Source organism: Myxine glutinosa, chromosome 7, assembly GCF_964187855.1.
Source record: "Myxine glutinosa chromosome 7, kmMyxGlut1.1, whole genome shotgun sequence".
Taxonomy (NCBI): Eukaryota; Metazoa; Chordata; class Myxini; order Myxiniformes; family Myxinidae; genus Myxine; species Myxine glutinosa.
In genome coordinates this window covers 65,085,509-65,105,230 of record NC_136267.1, presented here as the reverse complement: position 1 = coordinate 65,105,230, position 19,722 = coordinate 65,085,509, and the positions used below count along the sequence as shown (strand labels likewise).

General features: G+C 41.7%; 1 protein-coding gene across 5 annotated transcripts in view; it reads right to left on the bottom strand.

The window, feature by feature from the left end:
* Positions 1–19,722, bottom strand: part of PAN2 (poly(A) specific ribonuclease subunit PAN2) — a 214,842-nt gene that overhangs the window by 176,694 nt on the left and 18,426 nt on the right. For all 5 annotated transcript variants that reach the window (XM_068122476.2, XM_068122481.2, XM_068122482.2 and 2 more), the window contains exons 3-8: positions 18,939–19,056; positions 11,527–11,826; positions 3,412–3,543; positions 3,118–3,287; positions 1,867–1,987; positions 1,588–1,665 (exon numbers count right to left, since the gene is read on the bottom strand). In XM_068122476.2, coding sequence (XP_067978577.2) covers positions 1,588–1,665; positions 1,867–1,987; positions 3,118–3,287; positions 3,412–3,543; positions 11,527–11,706 — 681 coding nt within the window. In that variant the 5' untranslated portion in view covers positions 11,707–11,826; positions 18,939–19,056. The remainder of the gene's footprint in view (positions 1–1,587; positions 1,666–1,866; positions 1,988–3,117; positions 3,288–3,411; positions 3,544–11,526; positions 11,827–18,938; positions 19,057–19,722) is intronic.

The following is a 19,722-nucleotide window of genomic DNA, read 5'->3' as shown; positions in this document are numbered from 1 at the left end:
TGTTATTTTCTCTTCATGCTCGTATTTTTGGGACATTTTATAGATTCCAAGCAAACATGAAAGATTTGAAAATTTAAAGAGCACTAGGAACCCCATGCCCCCTCGCAGGGGGGGGGGGGGTGTGGGACGGGGATTTATCCTGGGTATTACCAACACATATGCAAAATCTGGTGGAGATCGGGCAAAAATCGTGTCAATCCCTGGGTTTTTTTATTTGTGCCCAAGACCTAACCTCGGGTACTACCTACACATATGAAAAATCTGGTGGAGATCGGGCAAAAATCCTAAGTCAATCCCTGGGTTTTTTTATTTGCGCCCAAGACCTAACCCCGGGTACTAACTACACGTATGAAAAATCTGGTGGAGATCGGGCAAAAATCGTGTCAATACCTGGGTTTTTTTATTTGTGCCCAAGACCTAACCTCGGGTACTAACTACACGTATGAAAAATCTGGTGGAGATCGGGCAAAAATCGTGTCAATACCTGGGTTTTTTTATTTGTGCCCAAGACCTAACTTCGGGTACTACCTACGCGTATGAAAAATCTGGTGGAGGTTGGGCAAAAATCGTGTCAATACCTGGGTTTTTTTATTTGTGCCCAAGACCTAACCTCGGGTACTACCTACACATATGAAAAATCTGGTGGAGATCGGGCAAAAATCCTAAGTCAATCCCTGGGTTTTTTTATTTGCGCCCAAGACCTAACCCCGGGTACTAACTACACGTATGAAAAATCTGGTGGAGATCGGGCAAAAATCGTGTCAATACCTGGGTTTTTTTATTTGTGCCCAAGACCTAACTTCGGGTACTACCTACGCGTATGAAAAATCTGGTGGAGGTTGGGCAAAAATCGTAAGTCCTTCCTCCCCCAACCCTGGTGTTGGGCTAGCGGCTAGGGTGTCAGCTTAGGATCCTAGGATCCTGGGTTCGAAACCCGGTCGATCGCTGAATTAACGCCAGGGGGGTTGACTCAGCCTGTCATCCTTCCGAGGTCGGCTAATTGAGTACCAGTTCACTGGTAATTCCCTGCTTGTCGTTAAAGGCGGCAAAAAGGGTTGGCGTCAGGAAGGGCATCCGGCCGTAAAACATTGCTTCAAAAAGGGGACCGAAAAACAACAACTACCACGGTTCCCGAAAAAGGCCAACCCCCGCTTGCGGGGAAAAATGGCCTCTAAAGGTGGTTTTTTTTTTTTTCTCTCTCTTCCTCCCCCTCCTCCCTTTCCTCCGTTCACACCCCTCACACCCCTCCCCCCCCCGTCTCCCATGGGTTTTTTTTATTTTATTTGTGCCCATTACCTGACCCTGGATACCTCCAACAAGTATTTAAAATATGGTGATCGGGCCAGCCCGGGTTTTTTTTTTTTTCCCCATGATTTTCAGATACACACACACACACACACACACACACACACACACACACACACACACACACACACACACACACACACACACACACACACACACACACACACACACACACACACACACACACACACACACACACACACACACACACACACACACACACACACACACACACACACACACACACACACACCTTTAATAAAATAGGATGGCAACCCATACCTTTCCATTGGCATGACCACAGAAAAAACACCTTGAAGATTCTCGAAGGATATTGATCTTGCTGCTGTCGACCTCATACTGTCGACAGAGTTGCAAGGCATATTCATTCTCCGATGCTGTCACATACACTCAAATGCTATCATGGAATTTCAGTCTAAATTTGTATTTCTATAAATAATCTGGAACAACTAATTTCGCGATTGGACAAAGTAAGATGAAAATGTATCCTCTATTCAATCAATCATCTCCATTCCAACAGATCAAAGAACAAAAGGGCACCTTCTGTGACTGCTGTGCCGTTACCAGATCCCATTCAACCACAAAATTCTGCTGCCCTGCAATGAGCAGAGAGTTTTGCTGTGTGAGTAGCATGCAGCGCAGCTCACATGACTCTGCCAACCTGCAACAAAAAGAGTACATGGAAAACCGACCGTTTGTTAATGTGAGAAATTGGGTGTTGGGAGGATATATACACATACGACATACGTGCATTGCTGTGCAAAAGTGTTACACATGAGACACATTCAGGAGTTACAATAAATGGATTTTATGAGCATCAACAATTTACTCAAAACCTCCACGAACGTTTTCTACTATTATAACAACGTTGACCGTTATTAAACCAGCCTAGTTTGGGTGAGAAGAAACCAAGATGGTCACTTACCAATGTTTAATTCTTCCATTTATCAAAATCTTCAAAAACTTGTGATCCCAACAACTAAAAGTAAACTATATATGAGCAGCTAATATGAAGTGTCGTAGTAGCTAATCCATCACATTTACCAATCAAATTGTTAGAAAGAAAATCCTCTTTATCTCTTTGCTGATCATTTCACCCATGGCATCCCTCATCCTTCAGACTCATCCTGCAGCCTCTTCCCTCTCTTCAGACCTTGACAAAATAATAAGCTGTTCAAATACTCGGACTATATCTTTCCTGACAAATATCAATTTCTTCACTTCTGGCCTCAATCCTCCCATCCATCCATCATATCCCAACCCTGGTTACCATCGCAAGTTATAAGCTGGACAACACTCCATTCCATCATCACTCGCTTTTCCTCGTATGTACAACCGACTCGTTTTTGGTGTCTCGTGTCCCTTCCTCTATTCTTTCATGAATGATGCCCATCGTCAGCTCATGCTTTCTCCCTCCCATTCATTTTTTTCCACTCATCAACTCATGTGCAAACTGCGTGTGTCACACTCTTCCCTTTTTGCACTGTCAGTCTGTGAACTTGTTTTCCTCTGTTGTTTCACTCCTCAATTATACTAAATTCCTGTATCTCTCCTCCTCCATCCATCCCCCAAAAATACATTTTTCTGTAACTCATACCTAAATATGTTTTATGGACACATTCCCATTTTCCTTGGCTGACATGCCTCGTCTATAGTGAAGAGCATGTCGAAGGTCGAACGAGTTCACTTCTTGGGGCTCAGAAAAAATGGCTCACCTACTCCATTGGTTCTATTTACTGTATTAATTTTAACTGCTTCTAATCACATTGGCAACAGAACAGTAGTACTTACAAGCAATCAAACATGATCAGACCTCCTCTTGAGTAGCACCTGAGGTTGTTTTTGGTCAAAACAAGGATGCCATTTTGTAGGCTCTGGATCTGCCGAATGTCATCTGTGGCATGTGCTTGGAAAGATGAGTACCTGTCCATGCTGAGGCCAAAATAAGATGTAACATGTCCCTGTAATACATAAAAACAGTAGGATTCATAAAACTTCCGCAAGCTTAAATGTCAGTAAAAAATATTTTTTGGATTTATCTTATTGAAACAATCAAAGACAAAATAGCATGAGAATATTTCCTACCGTTTGGTTTCCAAGCCAGAGATTTTCTTCTTGACCATCAAAATGACAAGCTGTCACAGGTACTCCAACATCCATCACAATGCTATGCACTTCTCTATATGTCCCTTCCATCAGAGGTACACCCTCTTCCACCTTGACAAAAATAAAGACCCAGTTTTTCAAAATGAGATCGTCACAAATCCAACTTATTGAACAGTAAAAGTCATTCCTAAAGCATTATATTAACATTGAAAGGATGTTATAAATGATACTAATTCTACAACAACCTACACTTAACATCTTTGCAAACCTCAAAATAGTCATTTACTACAGGTAAGAACTATATTAACCTGTAAGCAATTGATAGATTTTCAGACTGCCCAGAGCATCAGATGGGCTCCATGCTTCATAGAGATTTCGACCCGATAACCCAAAAACATCTCTGAGCAGTAAATCCACAACCACGGTCGTGTGTCTACATCAGTAGATCCTCAGCATCAGTAGAAACACAACCTCAGCTGTGTCAATCAGTAAACCCAACAATGCAAGATCTACTGTGTCTGGGCAAAACGCACAAAAACACACGTACACACACACACACACACACACACACACACACACACACACACACACACACACACACACACACACACACACACACACACACCTCCCAGGTCCATTCGGGAACTTAAGCAAAGCTCCTAACAACAACAATAATAATAATAACAACAATTCTTGACAATGCGATCGTTCTACTGAACATATATATTCAAAATAGAGTTTCAACCCAATTAAATTTGGCCTCACTAGAACAAAAAGAGATTCCCCCCAGCAGTGGCTAAACTATCAGGGTTACAACACATTGTAATCATCTATGTTGAACAAAACACTTAAAAGAGTGAGTCTTTCAATACGTGACTTTTGAAATGACTAATCCACCCTGAATGCTTGGTGCACATGTACAGAAAACCTAGGAAATGGCCGTGTTTGGAGGCGAAATAAAGTACATATTTTAATGTGTACAAGATAAGGATTTTTACCTGAAATGGCTCACAAAGGTTCTAAAAAGAAGCCGAAAATACTTGGAAAAATATCCGAGAGAAAGGGCTGTGCCTTTGCACAAAGAAAGACTCGGAGAAACATGTGGGTCGGTGCAAGACCCAAGTGGACAGGCGTGTGCTACACAAACCCCATAGATCGCGACCAGTGAATGGACTTTGTAACTTGTGGGAATGCCTCCTGTGAACATGGCAGGCTTGGTGATTTATTTAATGAACATCTGCAATTGGTAAGACTGCTGTGTGTCATTACCAAGTAACGGTAACCAAATCTTCAACAAAGGACATTTTCACAATGTAGAAATACACAAAGCATGTGCGTCTGGATTGGGTACGTCTGAACACAGATGGGAAGGACATATCTGGGGCTTGTGCATACCTGACATTCACGGGGAAAATGTCAGGGCATTGGTTCATTAGGAAAAAGCGGGATATGTTCCTGGCGGTTCACAATTCATAAGGGCAAATTTAAAATTTTTACAAACATAATTCCATTTTCATTTACAATGCAGACAAATAAAAGAACAACAATAACAGCAGGTACGGTTTCCAATTTTTACCTCCGACACCGAAGGTGGATGGAGGTTATGTTTTCACCCCTGTCTGTCTGTCTGTTTGTTTGTCTGTTTGTTTGTGAACAAGATATCTCAAAAAGCTGTGGACGGACTCGGACGAAATTTGGTGGAGAGGTTGGGAATGTGACAAGGACGAAATGATTAGATTTTGGTGAACATCCGGATACGGCTAGTAGAATTTTTTAAAGTGATTCTTCACTATTGGGAGATAGGGACAAAAATGAAACCTAGCAGGATATCTCAAAAGGTTATGGACGGATTTGGACGAAACCTGGTGGGAAGGTTGGGTGTATAAGAAGACCAAATCAATTCGATTTTGGTGAAGATCTGAATATGGATTCGGATGTGAGAATTATTTAATTTTTTAAGTGATTCTTCACCATTGAGGGAAAGGGCTAAAACAGATATATAGCAGGATACCTCAAAACATTATAGGAGGATTTGGACCAAACTTGGTGGACAGATTGGTGCGTGACAAGACCGAATTGATTCATCGATTTGATTTTAGTTAAGATCTGAATATGCATTTGGATACGAGAGTTATTTAATTTTTGAAGTGCTTCTTCACCATTGAGACATCGGGGGAAAAATGATATATAACATATTTTAAGAATTTGTGGACGAGTTATGAACAAGCGTTACGCCTAGGTCCCCCGTCAGGGAAATGATGTGAGTTGACAAAGTGGAACACGCAGAAAACATGCTATGATATGATATTTCGCTCACAAGGGTCAGACATACATGGAGGTGGCCATCTTGGATTTTGACGTGGCGACCCAATTTTCAATAGCGTTCTTCCTTTGCCTAGATACACCCACACACCAGAAGGTACTTCGCTTATTTTTCAAGATATTTCGCTCACAAGGTTCAGACATATATATGGTGGCGGCCATCTTGCATTTTGACGTGGCGACCCAATTTACAATAGCGGTCTTCCTTATGCCAAGATACACCCACACACCAAATTAGACGTTGGTACTTCGCTTATCTTTCAAGATATTCATCTCACAAGATTCAGACATACATGGCGGCGGCCATCTTGGATTTTGACGTGGCGACCCAATTTTAAACAGCGTTCTTCCGTGTGCCTAGATACACCCACACACCAGATTAGAAGTTGGTACTTCGCTTATTTTTCGAGATATTTCGCTCACAATGTTCAGACATATATATGGTGGCGGCCATCTTGGATTTTGACAGGGTGACCCAATTTTCAATAGCGTTCTTCCTTATGGCGAGATACACCCACACACCAAATTAGAAGTTGGTACTTCGCTTATTTTTCAAGATATTCATCTCACAAGGTTCGGACATACATGGCGGCGGCCATCTTGGATTTTGACATGGCGACCCAATTTTCAATAGCGTTCTTCCTTATGCCTAGATAAACCCACACATCAGATTAGAAGTTGGTACTTCGCTTATTTTTCAAGATATTCATCTCACAAGGTTCGGACATACATCACGGTGGCCATCTTGGATTTTGACGTGGCGACCCAATAGATACACCCACACACCAGATTAGACGTTGGTACTTCGCTTATTTTTCAAGATATTCATCTCACAAGGTTCAGACATACATGGCGGCGGCCATCTTGGATTTTGACGTGGCGACCCAATTTTCAATAGCGTTCTTCCTTATGCCTAGATACACCCACACACCAGATTAAAAGTTGGTACTTCGCTTATTTTTCAAGATAGGCAGGTTACAAGGTTCAGACATACATGGCATCAGACTTACATGGCGGCGGCCATCTTGTATTTTGACGTGGCGACCCAATTTTAAACAGCGTTCTTGCTTGTGCCTAGGTACACCCACACACCAGATTAGAAGTTGTTACTTCGCTTATTTTTCAAGATATTTCGCTCACAATGTTCAGACATATATATGGTGGCGGCCATCTTGGATTTTGACGTGGCGGCCCAATTTTCAATAGCGTTCTTCCTATATGGCGAGATACACCCACACACCAAATTAGAAGTTGGTACTTCGCTTATTTTTCAAGATATTCATCTCACAAGGTTTGGACATACATCACGGTGGCCATCTTGGATTTTGACGTGGCGACCCAATAGATACACCCACACACCAGATTAGACGTTGGTACTTCGCTTATTGTTCGAGATATTTCGCTCAAGTTTCAGACATATATATGGTGGCGGCCATCTTGGATTTTGACGTGGCGACCCAATTTTCAATAGCGTTCGTCCTTATGCCGAGATACACCCACACACCAGATTAGAAGTTGCTACTTCGCTTATTTTTCAAGATATTCATCTCACAAGGTTCAGACATACATGGCGGCGGCCATCTTGGATTTTGACGTGGCGACCCAATTTTCAATAGCGTTCTTCCTTATGCCTAGATACACCCACACACCAGATTAAAAGTTGGTACTTCGCTTATTTTTCAAGATAGGCAGGTTACAAGGTTCAGACATACAAGGTTGACATACATGGCATCAGACTTACATGGCGGTGGCCATCTTGGATTTTGACGTGGCGATCCAATTTTAAACAGCGTTCTTGCTTGTGCCTAGATACACCCACACACCAGATTAGAAGTTGTTACTTCGCTTATTTTTCAAGATATTTCGCTCACAATGTTCAGACATATATATGTTTTGGCGGCCATCTTGGATTTTGACGTGGCGACCCAATTTTCAATAGCGTTCTTCCTTATGCCGAGATACACCCACACACCAAATTAGAAGTTGGTACTTCGCTGATTTTTCACGATATTCATCTCACAAGTTTCAGACATACATGGCGGCGGCCATCTTGGATTTTGACGTGGCGACCCGATTTTAAACAGCGTTCTTCCTTGTGCCTAGATACACCCAGACAACAGATTAGACGTTGGTACTTCGCTTATTTTTCGAGATATTTCGCTCACAAGTTTCAGACATATATGGTGGCGGCCATCTTGGATTTTGACGTGGCGACCCAATTTTCGATCACGTTCGTCCTTATGCCGAGATACACCCACACACCAAATTAGAAGTTGGTCCTTCGCTTATTTTTCAAGATATTCATCTCACAAGGTTCAGACATACATGGCGGCGGCCATCTTGGATTTTGACGTGGCTACCCAATTTTCAATGGCGTTCTTCCTTATGCCTAGATACACCCTCACACCAGATTAGAAGTTGGTACTTCGCTTATTTTTCAAGATATGCAGGTTACAAGGTTCAGACATACATGGCATCAGACATACATGGCGGCGGCCATCTTGGATTTTGACGTGGGTTGCACCCACACACCAAATTTGAATGCGGTCCTTCGCTTACGCACGCACGTCGGCACGCACGCACGCACGCACGGACGGACACACGGACCGAGGGGAAAGCCATAGTCCCCCTTTCGCTACGCTGTGCGACGGGGGACAATAAACTTGGTGGACGTGCTGCTTAGGTAACAAGAACAAGCCGTTTAGATTTTGGTTCAGGTCTGAATCCAGATTCGGCCTATCAGTGGGATAGAAAGGTGGATCAGACTCGGCAACGGTTGCTAGAGTGAGATGTGCATGGAAGAAGTTTCGGGAACTGAGTGGCGTGCTGATGAGGAGGGGAGTGTCGTTGAAGCTGAAGGGAAAGGTGTATACTGCATGTGTGAGAAGTGTTATGATTTATGGGAGCGAGACATGGGTAATGAACGTAGAGCAGCAACAAAGGTTGGAAAGGGTGGAAATGCGAATGGTTCGGTGGATGTGCGGAGTATCGTTGAGAGAGAGGAAGACAAATGATGAATTGCGAAAAATGATGGGAATAGAGCCTGTGATTGATGCTGTGAAGAGGAACAGGTTGAGATGGTTTGGTCATGTGTTGAGGAAGGATTAAAGTGACTGGTTGAGAAGAGTGATGGAAATGAATGTAGAAGGAAGTAGAGGGCGGGGAAGACCGAGAAAGACTTGGCTAAAGATGGTGGAAGAAGAAATGCGGGCAAGGGGGTTAACAAGGAGAGATGCAGAAAATAGGGCAAGATGGAGAAGATTGTCATGGGGACCGCAAGGCTAACCCCCGCTCTTGCAGGGAAAATGGCCTTAAAATGCATGTTGTTGTGTTGTTGTAGTGGGATAGAAACCATAAACTGTTCAGCCTGGTGGAGGTATGCGCCCTACCAGGTGCCCTTCTAGTTATTGAAGATATGGTAGAGTATGATGTACCTTTTGATGACAATGATGATCAATGATGATGATGATGATGATTTTGAATGCAGTGAACTCAATTAACTCCTCTGAAAAGGACGCAGGTGAGGGTGCTCATGAGTCGTGCACCGAAGAGAATGTAGGTGAGGGCCCTGAAGGTGTTGAGATGGAGGGGCCGAAGTGAAAGAAATGGGTGATCGCGAGTTATTTCGCTGAGTGCTGCAGGTTTCTGTGTATCTCTTTGTATGGCAGCAAAACATCATCTAACCCTCTCTTGAACCAGAGGTACTGCACCGTCCCTGGGTCGGCATCTTGCAACAGGTCATTGACTGGCCTCATAATCTGCAGTACCACAGCCAGGAACTTGACCGTCAGGTTGGGCCTCACCACCCGTTCTCTGCCCGCCATCTCACTCGGAAGCCTTAATTATGACATCCAACACCTCAGTCAGCTCCTCATCATGTAAGGTGATGAGCTCCTCCAATTCCTCAGGCTGCATGTCGTCGAAGCCTTCCCCTCCCACCTACCATGCCAACTCAGCAATTATCAGCCTCTCTGCCATGCTATCGGGAAAGCCTCTGTAGTCTTTGATTACCAGTGGCCATAGATTGTGCCAGCAAGTGTTGATGGTGGAGGCTTTGACCTCGACCAGAGAGCCCGTGATGTTGTTAGCACTCGTTAGCAAATGATACAGTGCTTGATGTTGAAGCCACAAGAGAAATTATACTACATTTTTGCATCCATTGCTAAAAGGGGAAGCGTGTGTGTGTGTGTGTGTGTGTGTGTGTGTGTGTGTGTGTGTGTGTGTGTGTGTGTGTGTGTGTGTGTGTGTGTGTGTGTGTGTCTGTTTTATATATAGCCACTGCCTTGTATTTGGCACTTGTATTAACAGGAAATGATAGGAACTCAACACCTCTCAGTCGCATCCACCGATATTTCTCATATTTCATATATTTTTGTGAGTCTAATTACGAAATGTTCACATGCTCGTCAATGAATTCCCCTCGCGCAGGAGCGCGATGAACTCCGACCACTCGCCGTGAACTCCCGAAGCAGATCGAGATATCAAATCGTGACTGTTCACCGCCGAAGCCAGAAGGTCAGAGCCAGCCACGAGAAGACGAAGAAGAGAAGAGCAAGCCAAGAGCGAGGAACAGCCAAGAGAAAATGTCGGGTGAGACGACCGCTCGCCACCAAACCCAGAACATGCGAGGAAATCAAGAAGCAAGAAGAGAGAGAAAATGTCGGTAGAGCGGTCTTTTTTACTCAAGGCTCTGACGTCATCCGTGCCTACTCCACCAATCCCATCGTCCCATCTTAGCAGTCTTTGCACCAATCAATCCCGGACCAATCACTGCCCTTCGGGGTGTGGCTCCACGGCCCTGCCTGATTAAGGTGGTGATGTATCGGCTGCGGCACCAGCGGTAATGTTTGATGCCTGGTTTCCGGTCGCTTTTTATTTGTTGTGGTTTATGCGTGATTTCCTGGCTAGGTGTGTGTGCGTGTGTCATAATGAACAGAGGAAAAATAACAGAGGCCATTACATACAGGGGATTTACCATTAATCCCTATGTAATTGACATATCCCACCCCTCGTGATGGGAACGAAGATACGCTCTTCCATGACATACGATCTACCAGATCGCTACTTATGATACATGAGGGTTTCTTCTTCTTCACGACAGTCGGAGCACACTACTTATTCAATTCCACCTGGACTAAGGTATTGCCAACCCCCCACAAACAAACGTAACAATACTGAACATTCAATACAACAGGTTTTATCTGTGTTTACATGTGCCAATGTGAAACAAAAACATTTTAGAGTATAATAGCATGCCCAACAACACCAAAGCAAATTTTAGGATTTTGCTCATAGGTGTGCATTAAAAGAGGAAAGCAAGTGAATCAACAAAGGAATGGTCACATCCTGTCTTGAGAAACCGCCTCGAGCGCCAAACTTAAGTCAGTCTCCAATACAGGTGGTCTTTCATGAAGACACTCTCAAGATACCACATGCTCTATAATGACACACATGTACTTTACCCTTTGCATGATAAGTAGCCATGAACTCATGTGCCATACCAACATGAACAATGCTTTTAATATCTGAATTTATTTGTGGATTTTTTAATTTTATTTATCCAAGAGAGTTGTCCAGCCTTTGGACCAATCTGATTCAGCCGACAATGTGCAATCAATCTCATTACTTCTACAGCTCTCTGAAGTTGCACGTTCTTCACTGTAGTGGTCTCTCAAAAAAAGGTTAAAAATATCGTCATGAACAATTGATTTCTAGTCAGTACGGCTTGGAAGCTGAATAAAAACAAACAAACAAACAAGGAATTATGAATACCTGAACAGGCAAAGCTTCAAGAGGCACTCCTTGGCCCTCAATCAGACCATTATGCAGGTTTGACTCCAGGGGCCCATGGATAACGGGCTCCAGCTGTGGCAGCATTCCTTGTTGCAGAGAATCCAACCCAGTGGAGTGAAGGCCAGGTGTAAATTCTGGCACATTGTTTCCAAACTCCATCACTGCATTTGATGGCAATGTTTAATCAGCTTTCAATAAATTCTTTTTGGAAAAGGCTCCAAAGCATCCAAGTCCCGTTGTCCTCTGATGGTAACCTTTAAATCTTCAATTACTCGATATCTGGAAGGCAAATTTCAGGTTAACTTAACCAGAGATCTCAGCATTTGCTCACAGACTTTGCTTTGTTATATATATTATATACAGTGTCTTCAGAAAGTATTCACACCACTTGAATTTTTTTCACATTATTTTGTGTTACAGCCTGAATTTAAAATGGATTAAATTGAGATTTTTGTCACTGATCTACACACAATACCGCATAATGTCGAAGTGGAATTTGTTTTTAGAATTTTTTACAAAATAATTTAAAATGAAATACAGAAATATCTAATTTACATTAAGTATTCAACCCCTGAATTAATACTTCGTAGAAGCTCCTTTGGCAGCAATTATAGCCTTGAGTCTTCTTGGGTATGTCTGTATCAGCTTTGCACAGCTGGATTGGAGGAGTTTCTTCCATTCTTCCTTGTAGATTTGCTCAGGTCTGTCAAGTTGGATGGGGAGCTTCGGTGAACAGCAATCTCTAAGTTTTTCCACAGATTCTCAGTGGGATTCTTGGGGCCATTGTCCTGGTGGTATGTAAATCATCGCCACAGTCTAAGGGATTTGGCATTCTGAAGCAGGTTGTCCTCAAGGATTTGCCTGTATTTGGCTCCATTCTTTGTTCCCTCTATCCTTACAAGTCTAACAGTCCTTGCCAAGGAAAGGCATCCCAATAGCATGATGCTTCATGGTAGGGTTGGTGTTAGATAGGTGATGAGTTGTGCTCTGTTTCCGCCAGACGTAGTGTTTTGCATTCAGGCCAAAGAGTTCAATTTTCGTCTCATCAGACCACATAATTTTTTGCCTTATGCTCTCAGAATCTTTCATGTGCCTTTTTGCAAACTTCAGGCATGCTCTCATCTGCCTTTTTCTCTGGAATGGCTTCCGTCTGGCCATTCTCCAATAAAGCCAAGATTTGTGAACAGCAGCAGAGACTGTTGTACTTCTGGCAGGCTCTCCCATCTCAGCCAAGGAATTCTGTAGTTTCTCAGAGTGGTCATTGAGTTCCTGGTCACCTCCCTGACCGAGGTCATTCTTGCCCGGTTGCTCAGTTTGGTCGGTCGATCTTCTCTAGAAAGAGTCTGGGTAATTCCATATCCTTTCCATTTCCTAATGATGGAGCTCACTGTGTGTGCTCTTGGGAATTTCCAAACTGTATATATTTCTTTATACCCTTCCCCAGATCCATGCCTCCTCACAATTTTATGTCTGAGTTCTATGGACAGTGCCTTGGACTTCATGGTAGAGTTTCTGCTCTGACAGGCACTGTCAACTGGAAGACCTTATATAGAAAGGTGTATTTATTTCTAAATCATGTCCAATCAATTGAATTGGCCACAGCAGGACTCCAATCAAGTTGTGGAGACATCTCAAGGATGATCAGGCTGTAACACAATAAAATGTGAAAAAGTCAAGGGGTGTGAATACTTTATGAAGGCACTGTAGCTGAGTCAGGATTCAAACCCAGGCTAGACAGCCTAGAGGCAAATGCACATACTTCTAGGCCATCTTATCAGCCCAACCTTGCTTAACTCCAAAGCTCATCTTGACTTGTCTCCACAGATAACATGTTCCCTCCCTGACTACCCAACCAAGCAGGGTATTTTTCACCTTTCTAGCTGATTTCCTCAATCAGCTCAGTAACAGTCCTCATGCTTTCCCTCCTGACCCCACTCCACAAGTAAGAACCGCTCTGGACAATTGCAGGATGAGGACGTGTAGTCGTTTCCCACCTAATTTATTTTGTACTAGCAGGAGTACCTGGTGTAGCCGGGGAGGGTGGGGGTGAGGGGAGAGGGAGGGGTGAGTAAGGTAGTGGGGGAAGTGGAAGAGGGAGGGAGGAGGAGGTAAGGAGAGAAGGAGGGGAAAGATATACTACATATACATCTTTTGGGGGGAGGGAGGGGGTGGCTTTGACAGGTACCTCCGTTTGGGAGAGGGAGGGGAAGGGAAGGAGGAAAAATTTACCCCTGAAAAGAGTTATTTAACCTCAGTGTTGCCCAGGTAAAAAAGGAAATTGTAATACCCTCTGCCACCAACACCATGTGGTGCTACACGGTACACATTTACATCGAGAATTTATGCCCCTCTCCCAGTTCCCCACATCCCCGCATGAGGCCGTAGCCACATAGCTTATGTTACCCTCCAGACAAATTTGTATTTGTATTTGTACCCCGAGTAAAGTATAAAAGCGTTCATAGCTGGAGTACCCGGCGTTGCTCAAGCGAAAAAGAAACATCAACATATTTGAAATGAGGGCAAATATAATGGAAAAGCAATTCCATCCAAAGCAGAATCCATCACAAATGTCAAATCATCATTTTACCTTTTTGTTTAATATATGCTGGTGAATGTACCATTCATCATGATTCTGAGTTAAGTATGATGACGTTCAGGAAGAAGAAGCCTTAACGCCAAATTTGACCACTTCGGAAATTGATTATTTTTGTTCAAATGTATAGTAATTGTTTTGTATTGTATATGACTATACATAGCTGTCATTAATCAAAAAGGCTTAAGCACTACAGAGAGATTTTTTTTAATCCAAAAAAATGAACTTTTTTTTTTCAAAAGAATTTATAATTTTTTTGCCAAAAACACTCCCAAGCACTCACTGATGAACCTCTGAAAGTTTGACGAAGGTCCGTTCAGCCATCGCTGAGAAAAATGGCGACACACACAGACCAATGGCTCTCTTATATACTGTAGTATATTTTCACACCAAATTGTTATGATTTGAATAGCACGCAAATCCTGTTCGGCACTTTATTTCAACGTACCGGTACATGTTTTTTTTTTTGCACTGTCAAGCTTATTTGTTATCTTGCTGACAATTACAGCATCAAAGCAGTAAACACATTTCCAAGTTTGAACCTTTAAAATTCCGGCTTGCATATTGCCCCTTGGGATTTTGTTTGAAGATATCGCGAGATATATAACTCTCCACCTCCATTTGGTTGATTATTTCTCCAAGTCGATTGTCTTTCCATTTATTGGTCAATAAAATCTGACGTCATTGAAGATGTTCGATTGCTCAGTACCCCTCATGCATGTGGAATTTAAACAGTATGCAGGCTTAACCAAAGAGCCACAGATTTTAAAGATATTTTTGCCTTCCTGGTTACCCTTTTTGGCCGAACACACGTGACCTTTTTAGAGCAGGATGAATTTTTGTATGACTATGAATTTGGAACTTAAGGCCAAAGTATTTTGTTTCACACTATTTTAATTGCTTTGAATGACTATATTTTAGCCTTTGGGGTAAAGGTTTTGTGTTTAGTTTTGTCAATGTTTTTGTTTAGCCTCTTTTTAATACAAAAATGATTGCTCAAGAAACAAGCCAAGAGTGAAGCTTTTTTATTGGTTTTTATATCGGTCTCTCTTCATTTTGTGTGATACAATTTTTTTTTCTTGTTGCATATCTCTATCACATCAACAGACAAAACTAGGGCAAAGTCTGTCGACTCTAGAAAATCTAAAGCGTAATTCTGTGCCATCGCAAATCTCTACACTTCACACCTAAATATGAATGAATGAATGAATGATCGTTTTAAGGCCATTTTCCCCGCTAGAGCGGGGGTTAGTCTTGCGGGCCCCATGACAATCGTGGTTCCCTGTTTGGGGCAATGTTTTTATGGCCGGATGCCCTTCCTGACGCCAACCCTTAGTCGCCTCTTATGATGCGCAGGGATACGGTGTACCTATTCTAAACCGGGGTACACACCGGGATCTTTTTCACCTTTTCACGGGATTCGGATCACCGAACTTCACACCTAAATCAAGGATGAAATATGACAAAAGTTCCACCAGGAATGACCCAATATAAAATTTGAGTTAAAATATTTAAGCAGTAAAGCAGCTTCAATATTTGGCTATGTCCTTCCTTCCATCCATCCATCCATCCGTCAACAATGAAGCAGAAGAAGAACCTATATAACCCATCGTGTTTAATTCCAAAGGGTTCTGAAGTGTAATACTAGAGGGTTCTAAAGGGTAATTATAATGCGTTCTAAAGGGTAATTCTAAAGAGTAATTCTAAAGGGTAATTCTAAAGGGTAATTCTAAAGGGTAATTCTAAAGGGTAATTCTAAAAAGTAATTCTAAAGGGTAATTCTAATGGGTAATTCTAAAGGGTAATTTACTTCAAAAGGGTAATTCTAATGGGTAATTCTAAACGGTTCTAAAGGGTAATTCTAAACTGAAGGGTAATTCAACAGGGTAATTCTAAAGGGTAATTATAAAGGGTAATTCTAAAAAGTAATTCTAAAGGGTAATTCTAATGGGTAATTCTAAAGGGTAATTTACTTCTAAAGGGTAATTCTAATGGGTAATTCTAAACGGTTCTAAAGGGTAATTCTAAACTGAAGGGTAATTCAACAGGGTAATTCTAAAGGGTAATTATAAAGGGTAATTCTAAAAAGTAATTCTAAAGGGTAATTCTAATGGGTAATTCTAAAGGGTAATTTACTTCTAAAGGGTAATTCTAATGGGTAATTCTAAACGGTTCTAAAGGGTAATTCTAAATGGTGATTCTAAAGGGTAATTCTAAAGGGTAATTCTAAAAAGTAATTCTAAAGGGTAATTTACTTCAAAAGGGTAATTCTAATGGGTAATTCTAAACGGTTCTAAAGGGTAATTCTAAAGGGTGATTCTAAAGGGTAATTCTAATGGGTAATTCCAAAGGGTAATTCTAATGGGTAATTCTAAATGGTTCGAAAGGGTAATTCTAAAGGGTGATTCTAAACGGTTCTAAAGGGTAATTCTAAAGGGTAATTCTAAAGGGTAATTCGAAAGGGTTCTAAAGTGTAATTGTAAAGGATTCCCAAGGGGTTTAAAGGGTAATTTTGGAGGGATTAAAGGGTAATTCTGAGGGGTTTAAAAGGGTAATTCTAAAGGATTTCGTTCGTTTCTCGGCTTTGCCTACTTCATATAAAAATGCCAAACTGAACCGCTTCCTTCAGACACGAGTGTGATTTTTTTTTCTTCACATTTTGACCTCTGTGACCCCATGTCCCCACCCCCTGGACTCCAAAAATCAAGGTAAAATCTTTACATATTTCAAGGGTAAAATCCAAAAATCGTTACATGTTTCATGCTCCCTAAATGTTGATTGCACATACAAAGTTTCATTAAAATACGTTTTTAAATGTGCCTGTAATTGCATTTTTCGATATTTGGCCTTTTGGCCCCACCCCAGGGGGCAGGATTCAAAATGATACTGTTGTCACACCTTCCTGTCATGTGGTGATCGTAGCTACCAAGTTTGGTGAATTTCTGTACAACCTTTTAGGAGGAAATAGCGTGACAGACGAACAGACTGACAGACGGACCCCTTTACAATATCAACGTTTTTTAGCCGCGTCGCAGACGCTGCTCATAGAGTGCCCTCTGCTGTTGTTGTTGTTCTTCTTCTTCTTGTTCTTGCAGAGAAGACAAAACCTCAAAGCTCCACCCATTCTGGGAACCATAGCTCCACCCATTTTGGGAGAGGCTTCATATAAACAAATATCCACCATTTTATTAACTCGCATAGCTTTGAGGCCTGTTTTGTAGGCCCGTGGTGTCTTCCTCTCTCACACAGTTTTATTTCAAATCAAATTCGATATATCATTCCATTTTTCACATTTTCACATACCATATCATTTGGGAGAGGTTTGGGTTTTATTCCATTTTTCACAGTCGCTAACATGGTTTTAGACTCGGTTGAAAAAAAACGGGAAGAAAATCCGATGAAAGTTGCCCTTTATAGAACGAAATGAATTCTCAAAGGCCTGTAACTTCAAGTCCATTGAGATATTTTTTTTTTAAATCGCGGCATGGTCAGTCATACACCGCCCGAAATAAGAGACGGGAAAATGCCGAGAGATATATATTTTGTTTAAATCGCGGCATGGTCAGTCATACACCGCCCAAAATAACAGACGGGAAAATGCCGAGATATATTTAAAATTCGTCCATTTGATGACAATCGTCACGATGAAATATTTAATTTATACGTCGTCACAATAATGTGGAGAGGGGCATAGCTTCGTTCACGTGTCGCTACACACGAGAAATTGCCGAGATATATTTTTTTACAATCACGGCATGGTCAGTCATACACCGCCTGAAATAACAGACGGGAAAATGCCGAGATATATTAAAAATTCGTCCATTTGATGACAATCGTCACGATGAAATATTTAATTTATACGTCGTCACAATAATGTGGAGAGAGGAGCATAGCTTCGTTCACGTGTCGCCACACACGGGAAATTGCTGAGATTTTTTTTTTTTTAATCGCGGCATGGTCAGTCATACACCGCCTGAAATAACAGATGGGAAAATGCCGAGATATATTAAAAATTCGTCGCCACACACGGGAAATTGCCGAGATATATTTTCACTTTGCACAAAAATAACATCAAGTAATCGAATCAATAGGAATGTCCTGTGCCTATAACATCGACGTTATAGGCACAGCTGCATCTAGGCATTGTGTAACATCGACGCGGCTTTTGTTTTAATTAAAACTTTTTGTACTTGTTTTATCATAAAGTGTGGGGATAATAAAGCAGTATATCTCAACCAATATGTCCCTGTAGGGTAGAATATAACATCGCATCATTCATCTATCCAAGTTGGTTGAGAGAAAATGTAAAAGTATAAGCAATGCTTCAGTATGTGTCTCAGTGTCTGCCTCGTAATGACAGTTTGAAACGATTGATTTGAAGAACAATGCTCATCGAATTAATTCTTAAAGATCTCCCCAATTAAATTAAAGTTTTGGTATCCTTGCAATCTTCTAATGGTGTTATTATCAGTGAAAAGCAAGGTTTAATTCGACAAGTTATATGTTTTCAATTTTTTTTTTTTCTGAAAAAGCCAGAAACAATGTTGTCTCGACTGTTGCCTGGTGAGACCCGAACCAGTGCTTTCGGTATTGCATGCAGTGTTACAACTCACCAATCGGTACCATTGCCTTCCTCAGCATCAATCTCAGCATTCTATTTCTGATGTACCATACTTTGTCACAGAACGTCGGTGATGCCGAAGCAGCTTATTGACAAGGATTATATGAGGTGGTTTGCCATTTCCTTCCTGGTAGCATTTAGGGCTGAAATTTGACCAGGGTGCCGACAATAGCTCACCTGCTCTTTGCGATGGATAACGTGAGACCTTCAACGTCCACCAACTAATACCAGCAGATGGGATGCCCAGTTTAACATCCATCCAAGGGAAGGCACACACATTGGTGAATCACCCTGCCTGTGAAACACCAGGATGACAGTTTAGAGCCGGGACGACATTCAGACCCAAGATAGACAGCTTAGGGTCACAGTTTTATACAAATTATTACTCCCACCAGGGAGTAATGCATTCACTCTTGTCTGTGTGTCTGTGTGTCTGTGTGTCTGTGTGTGTCTGTGTCTGTGTCTGTGTCGTGTGTGTGTGTGTGTGTGTGTGTGTGTGTGTGTGTGTGTGTGTGTGTGTGTGTGTGTTCATGAACAAGACAAGATATCTGGAAAAGTTCTGAACGGATTTGGATGAAAGTTGGTAGGATGATTGCCCTTGGGATAAAGAAGAATTGATTAGTTTTTGGTGAAGCTCAGGATATTATTCCCGATCCAGGAATTTTTTGAAGGATTTTTTACCATTGGAAGATAGGGCTAATTTTTTTTTAACATTATCTTCTATATATTCTATATTTAACATTGTGATATGAAAATAGTTTTTATATTTGTTGTAAATGTAGTTTAAACTCGTAGTTAAGGCGTTGGAGCGGTGTATTTTTTTTAGCAGCGTCGTCTTCAATGTTCATTTTTTTTTTCTAATAAAGACATATTCTGTCATTTTAAAACCACCAAAGTGTGTATTAGGTTTCCCAATTTCATAAAATGTATCGTTTGATATGTATAATGCTTTAAAACTGTT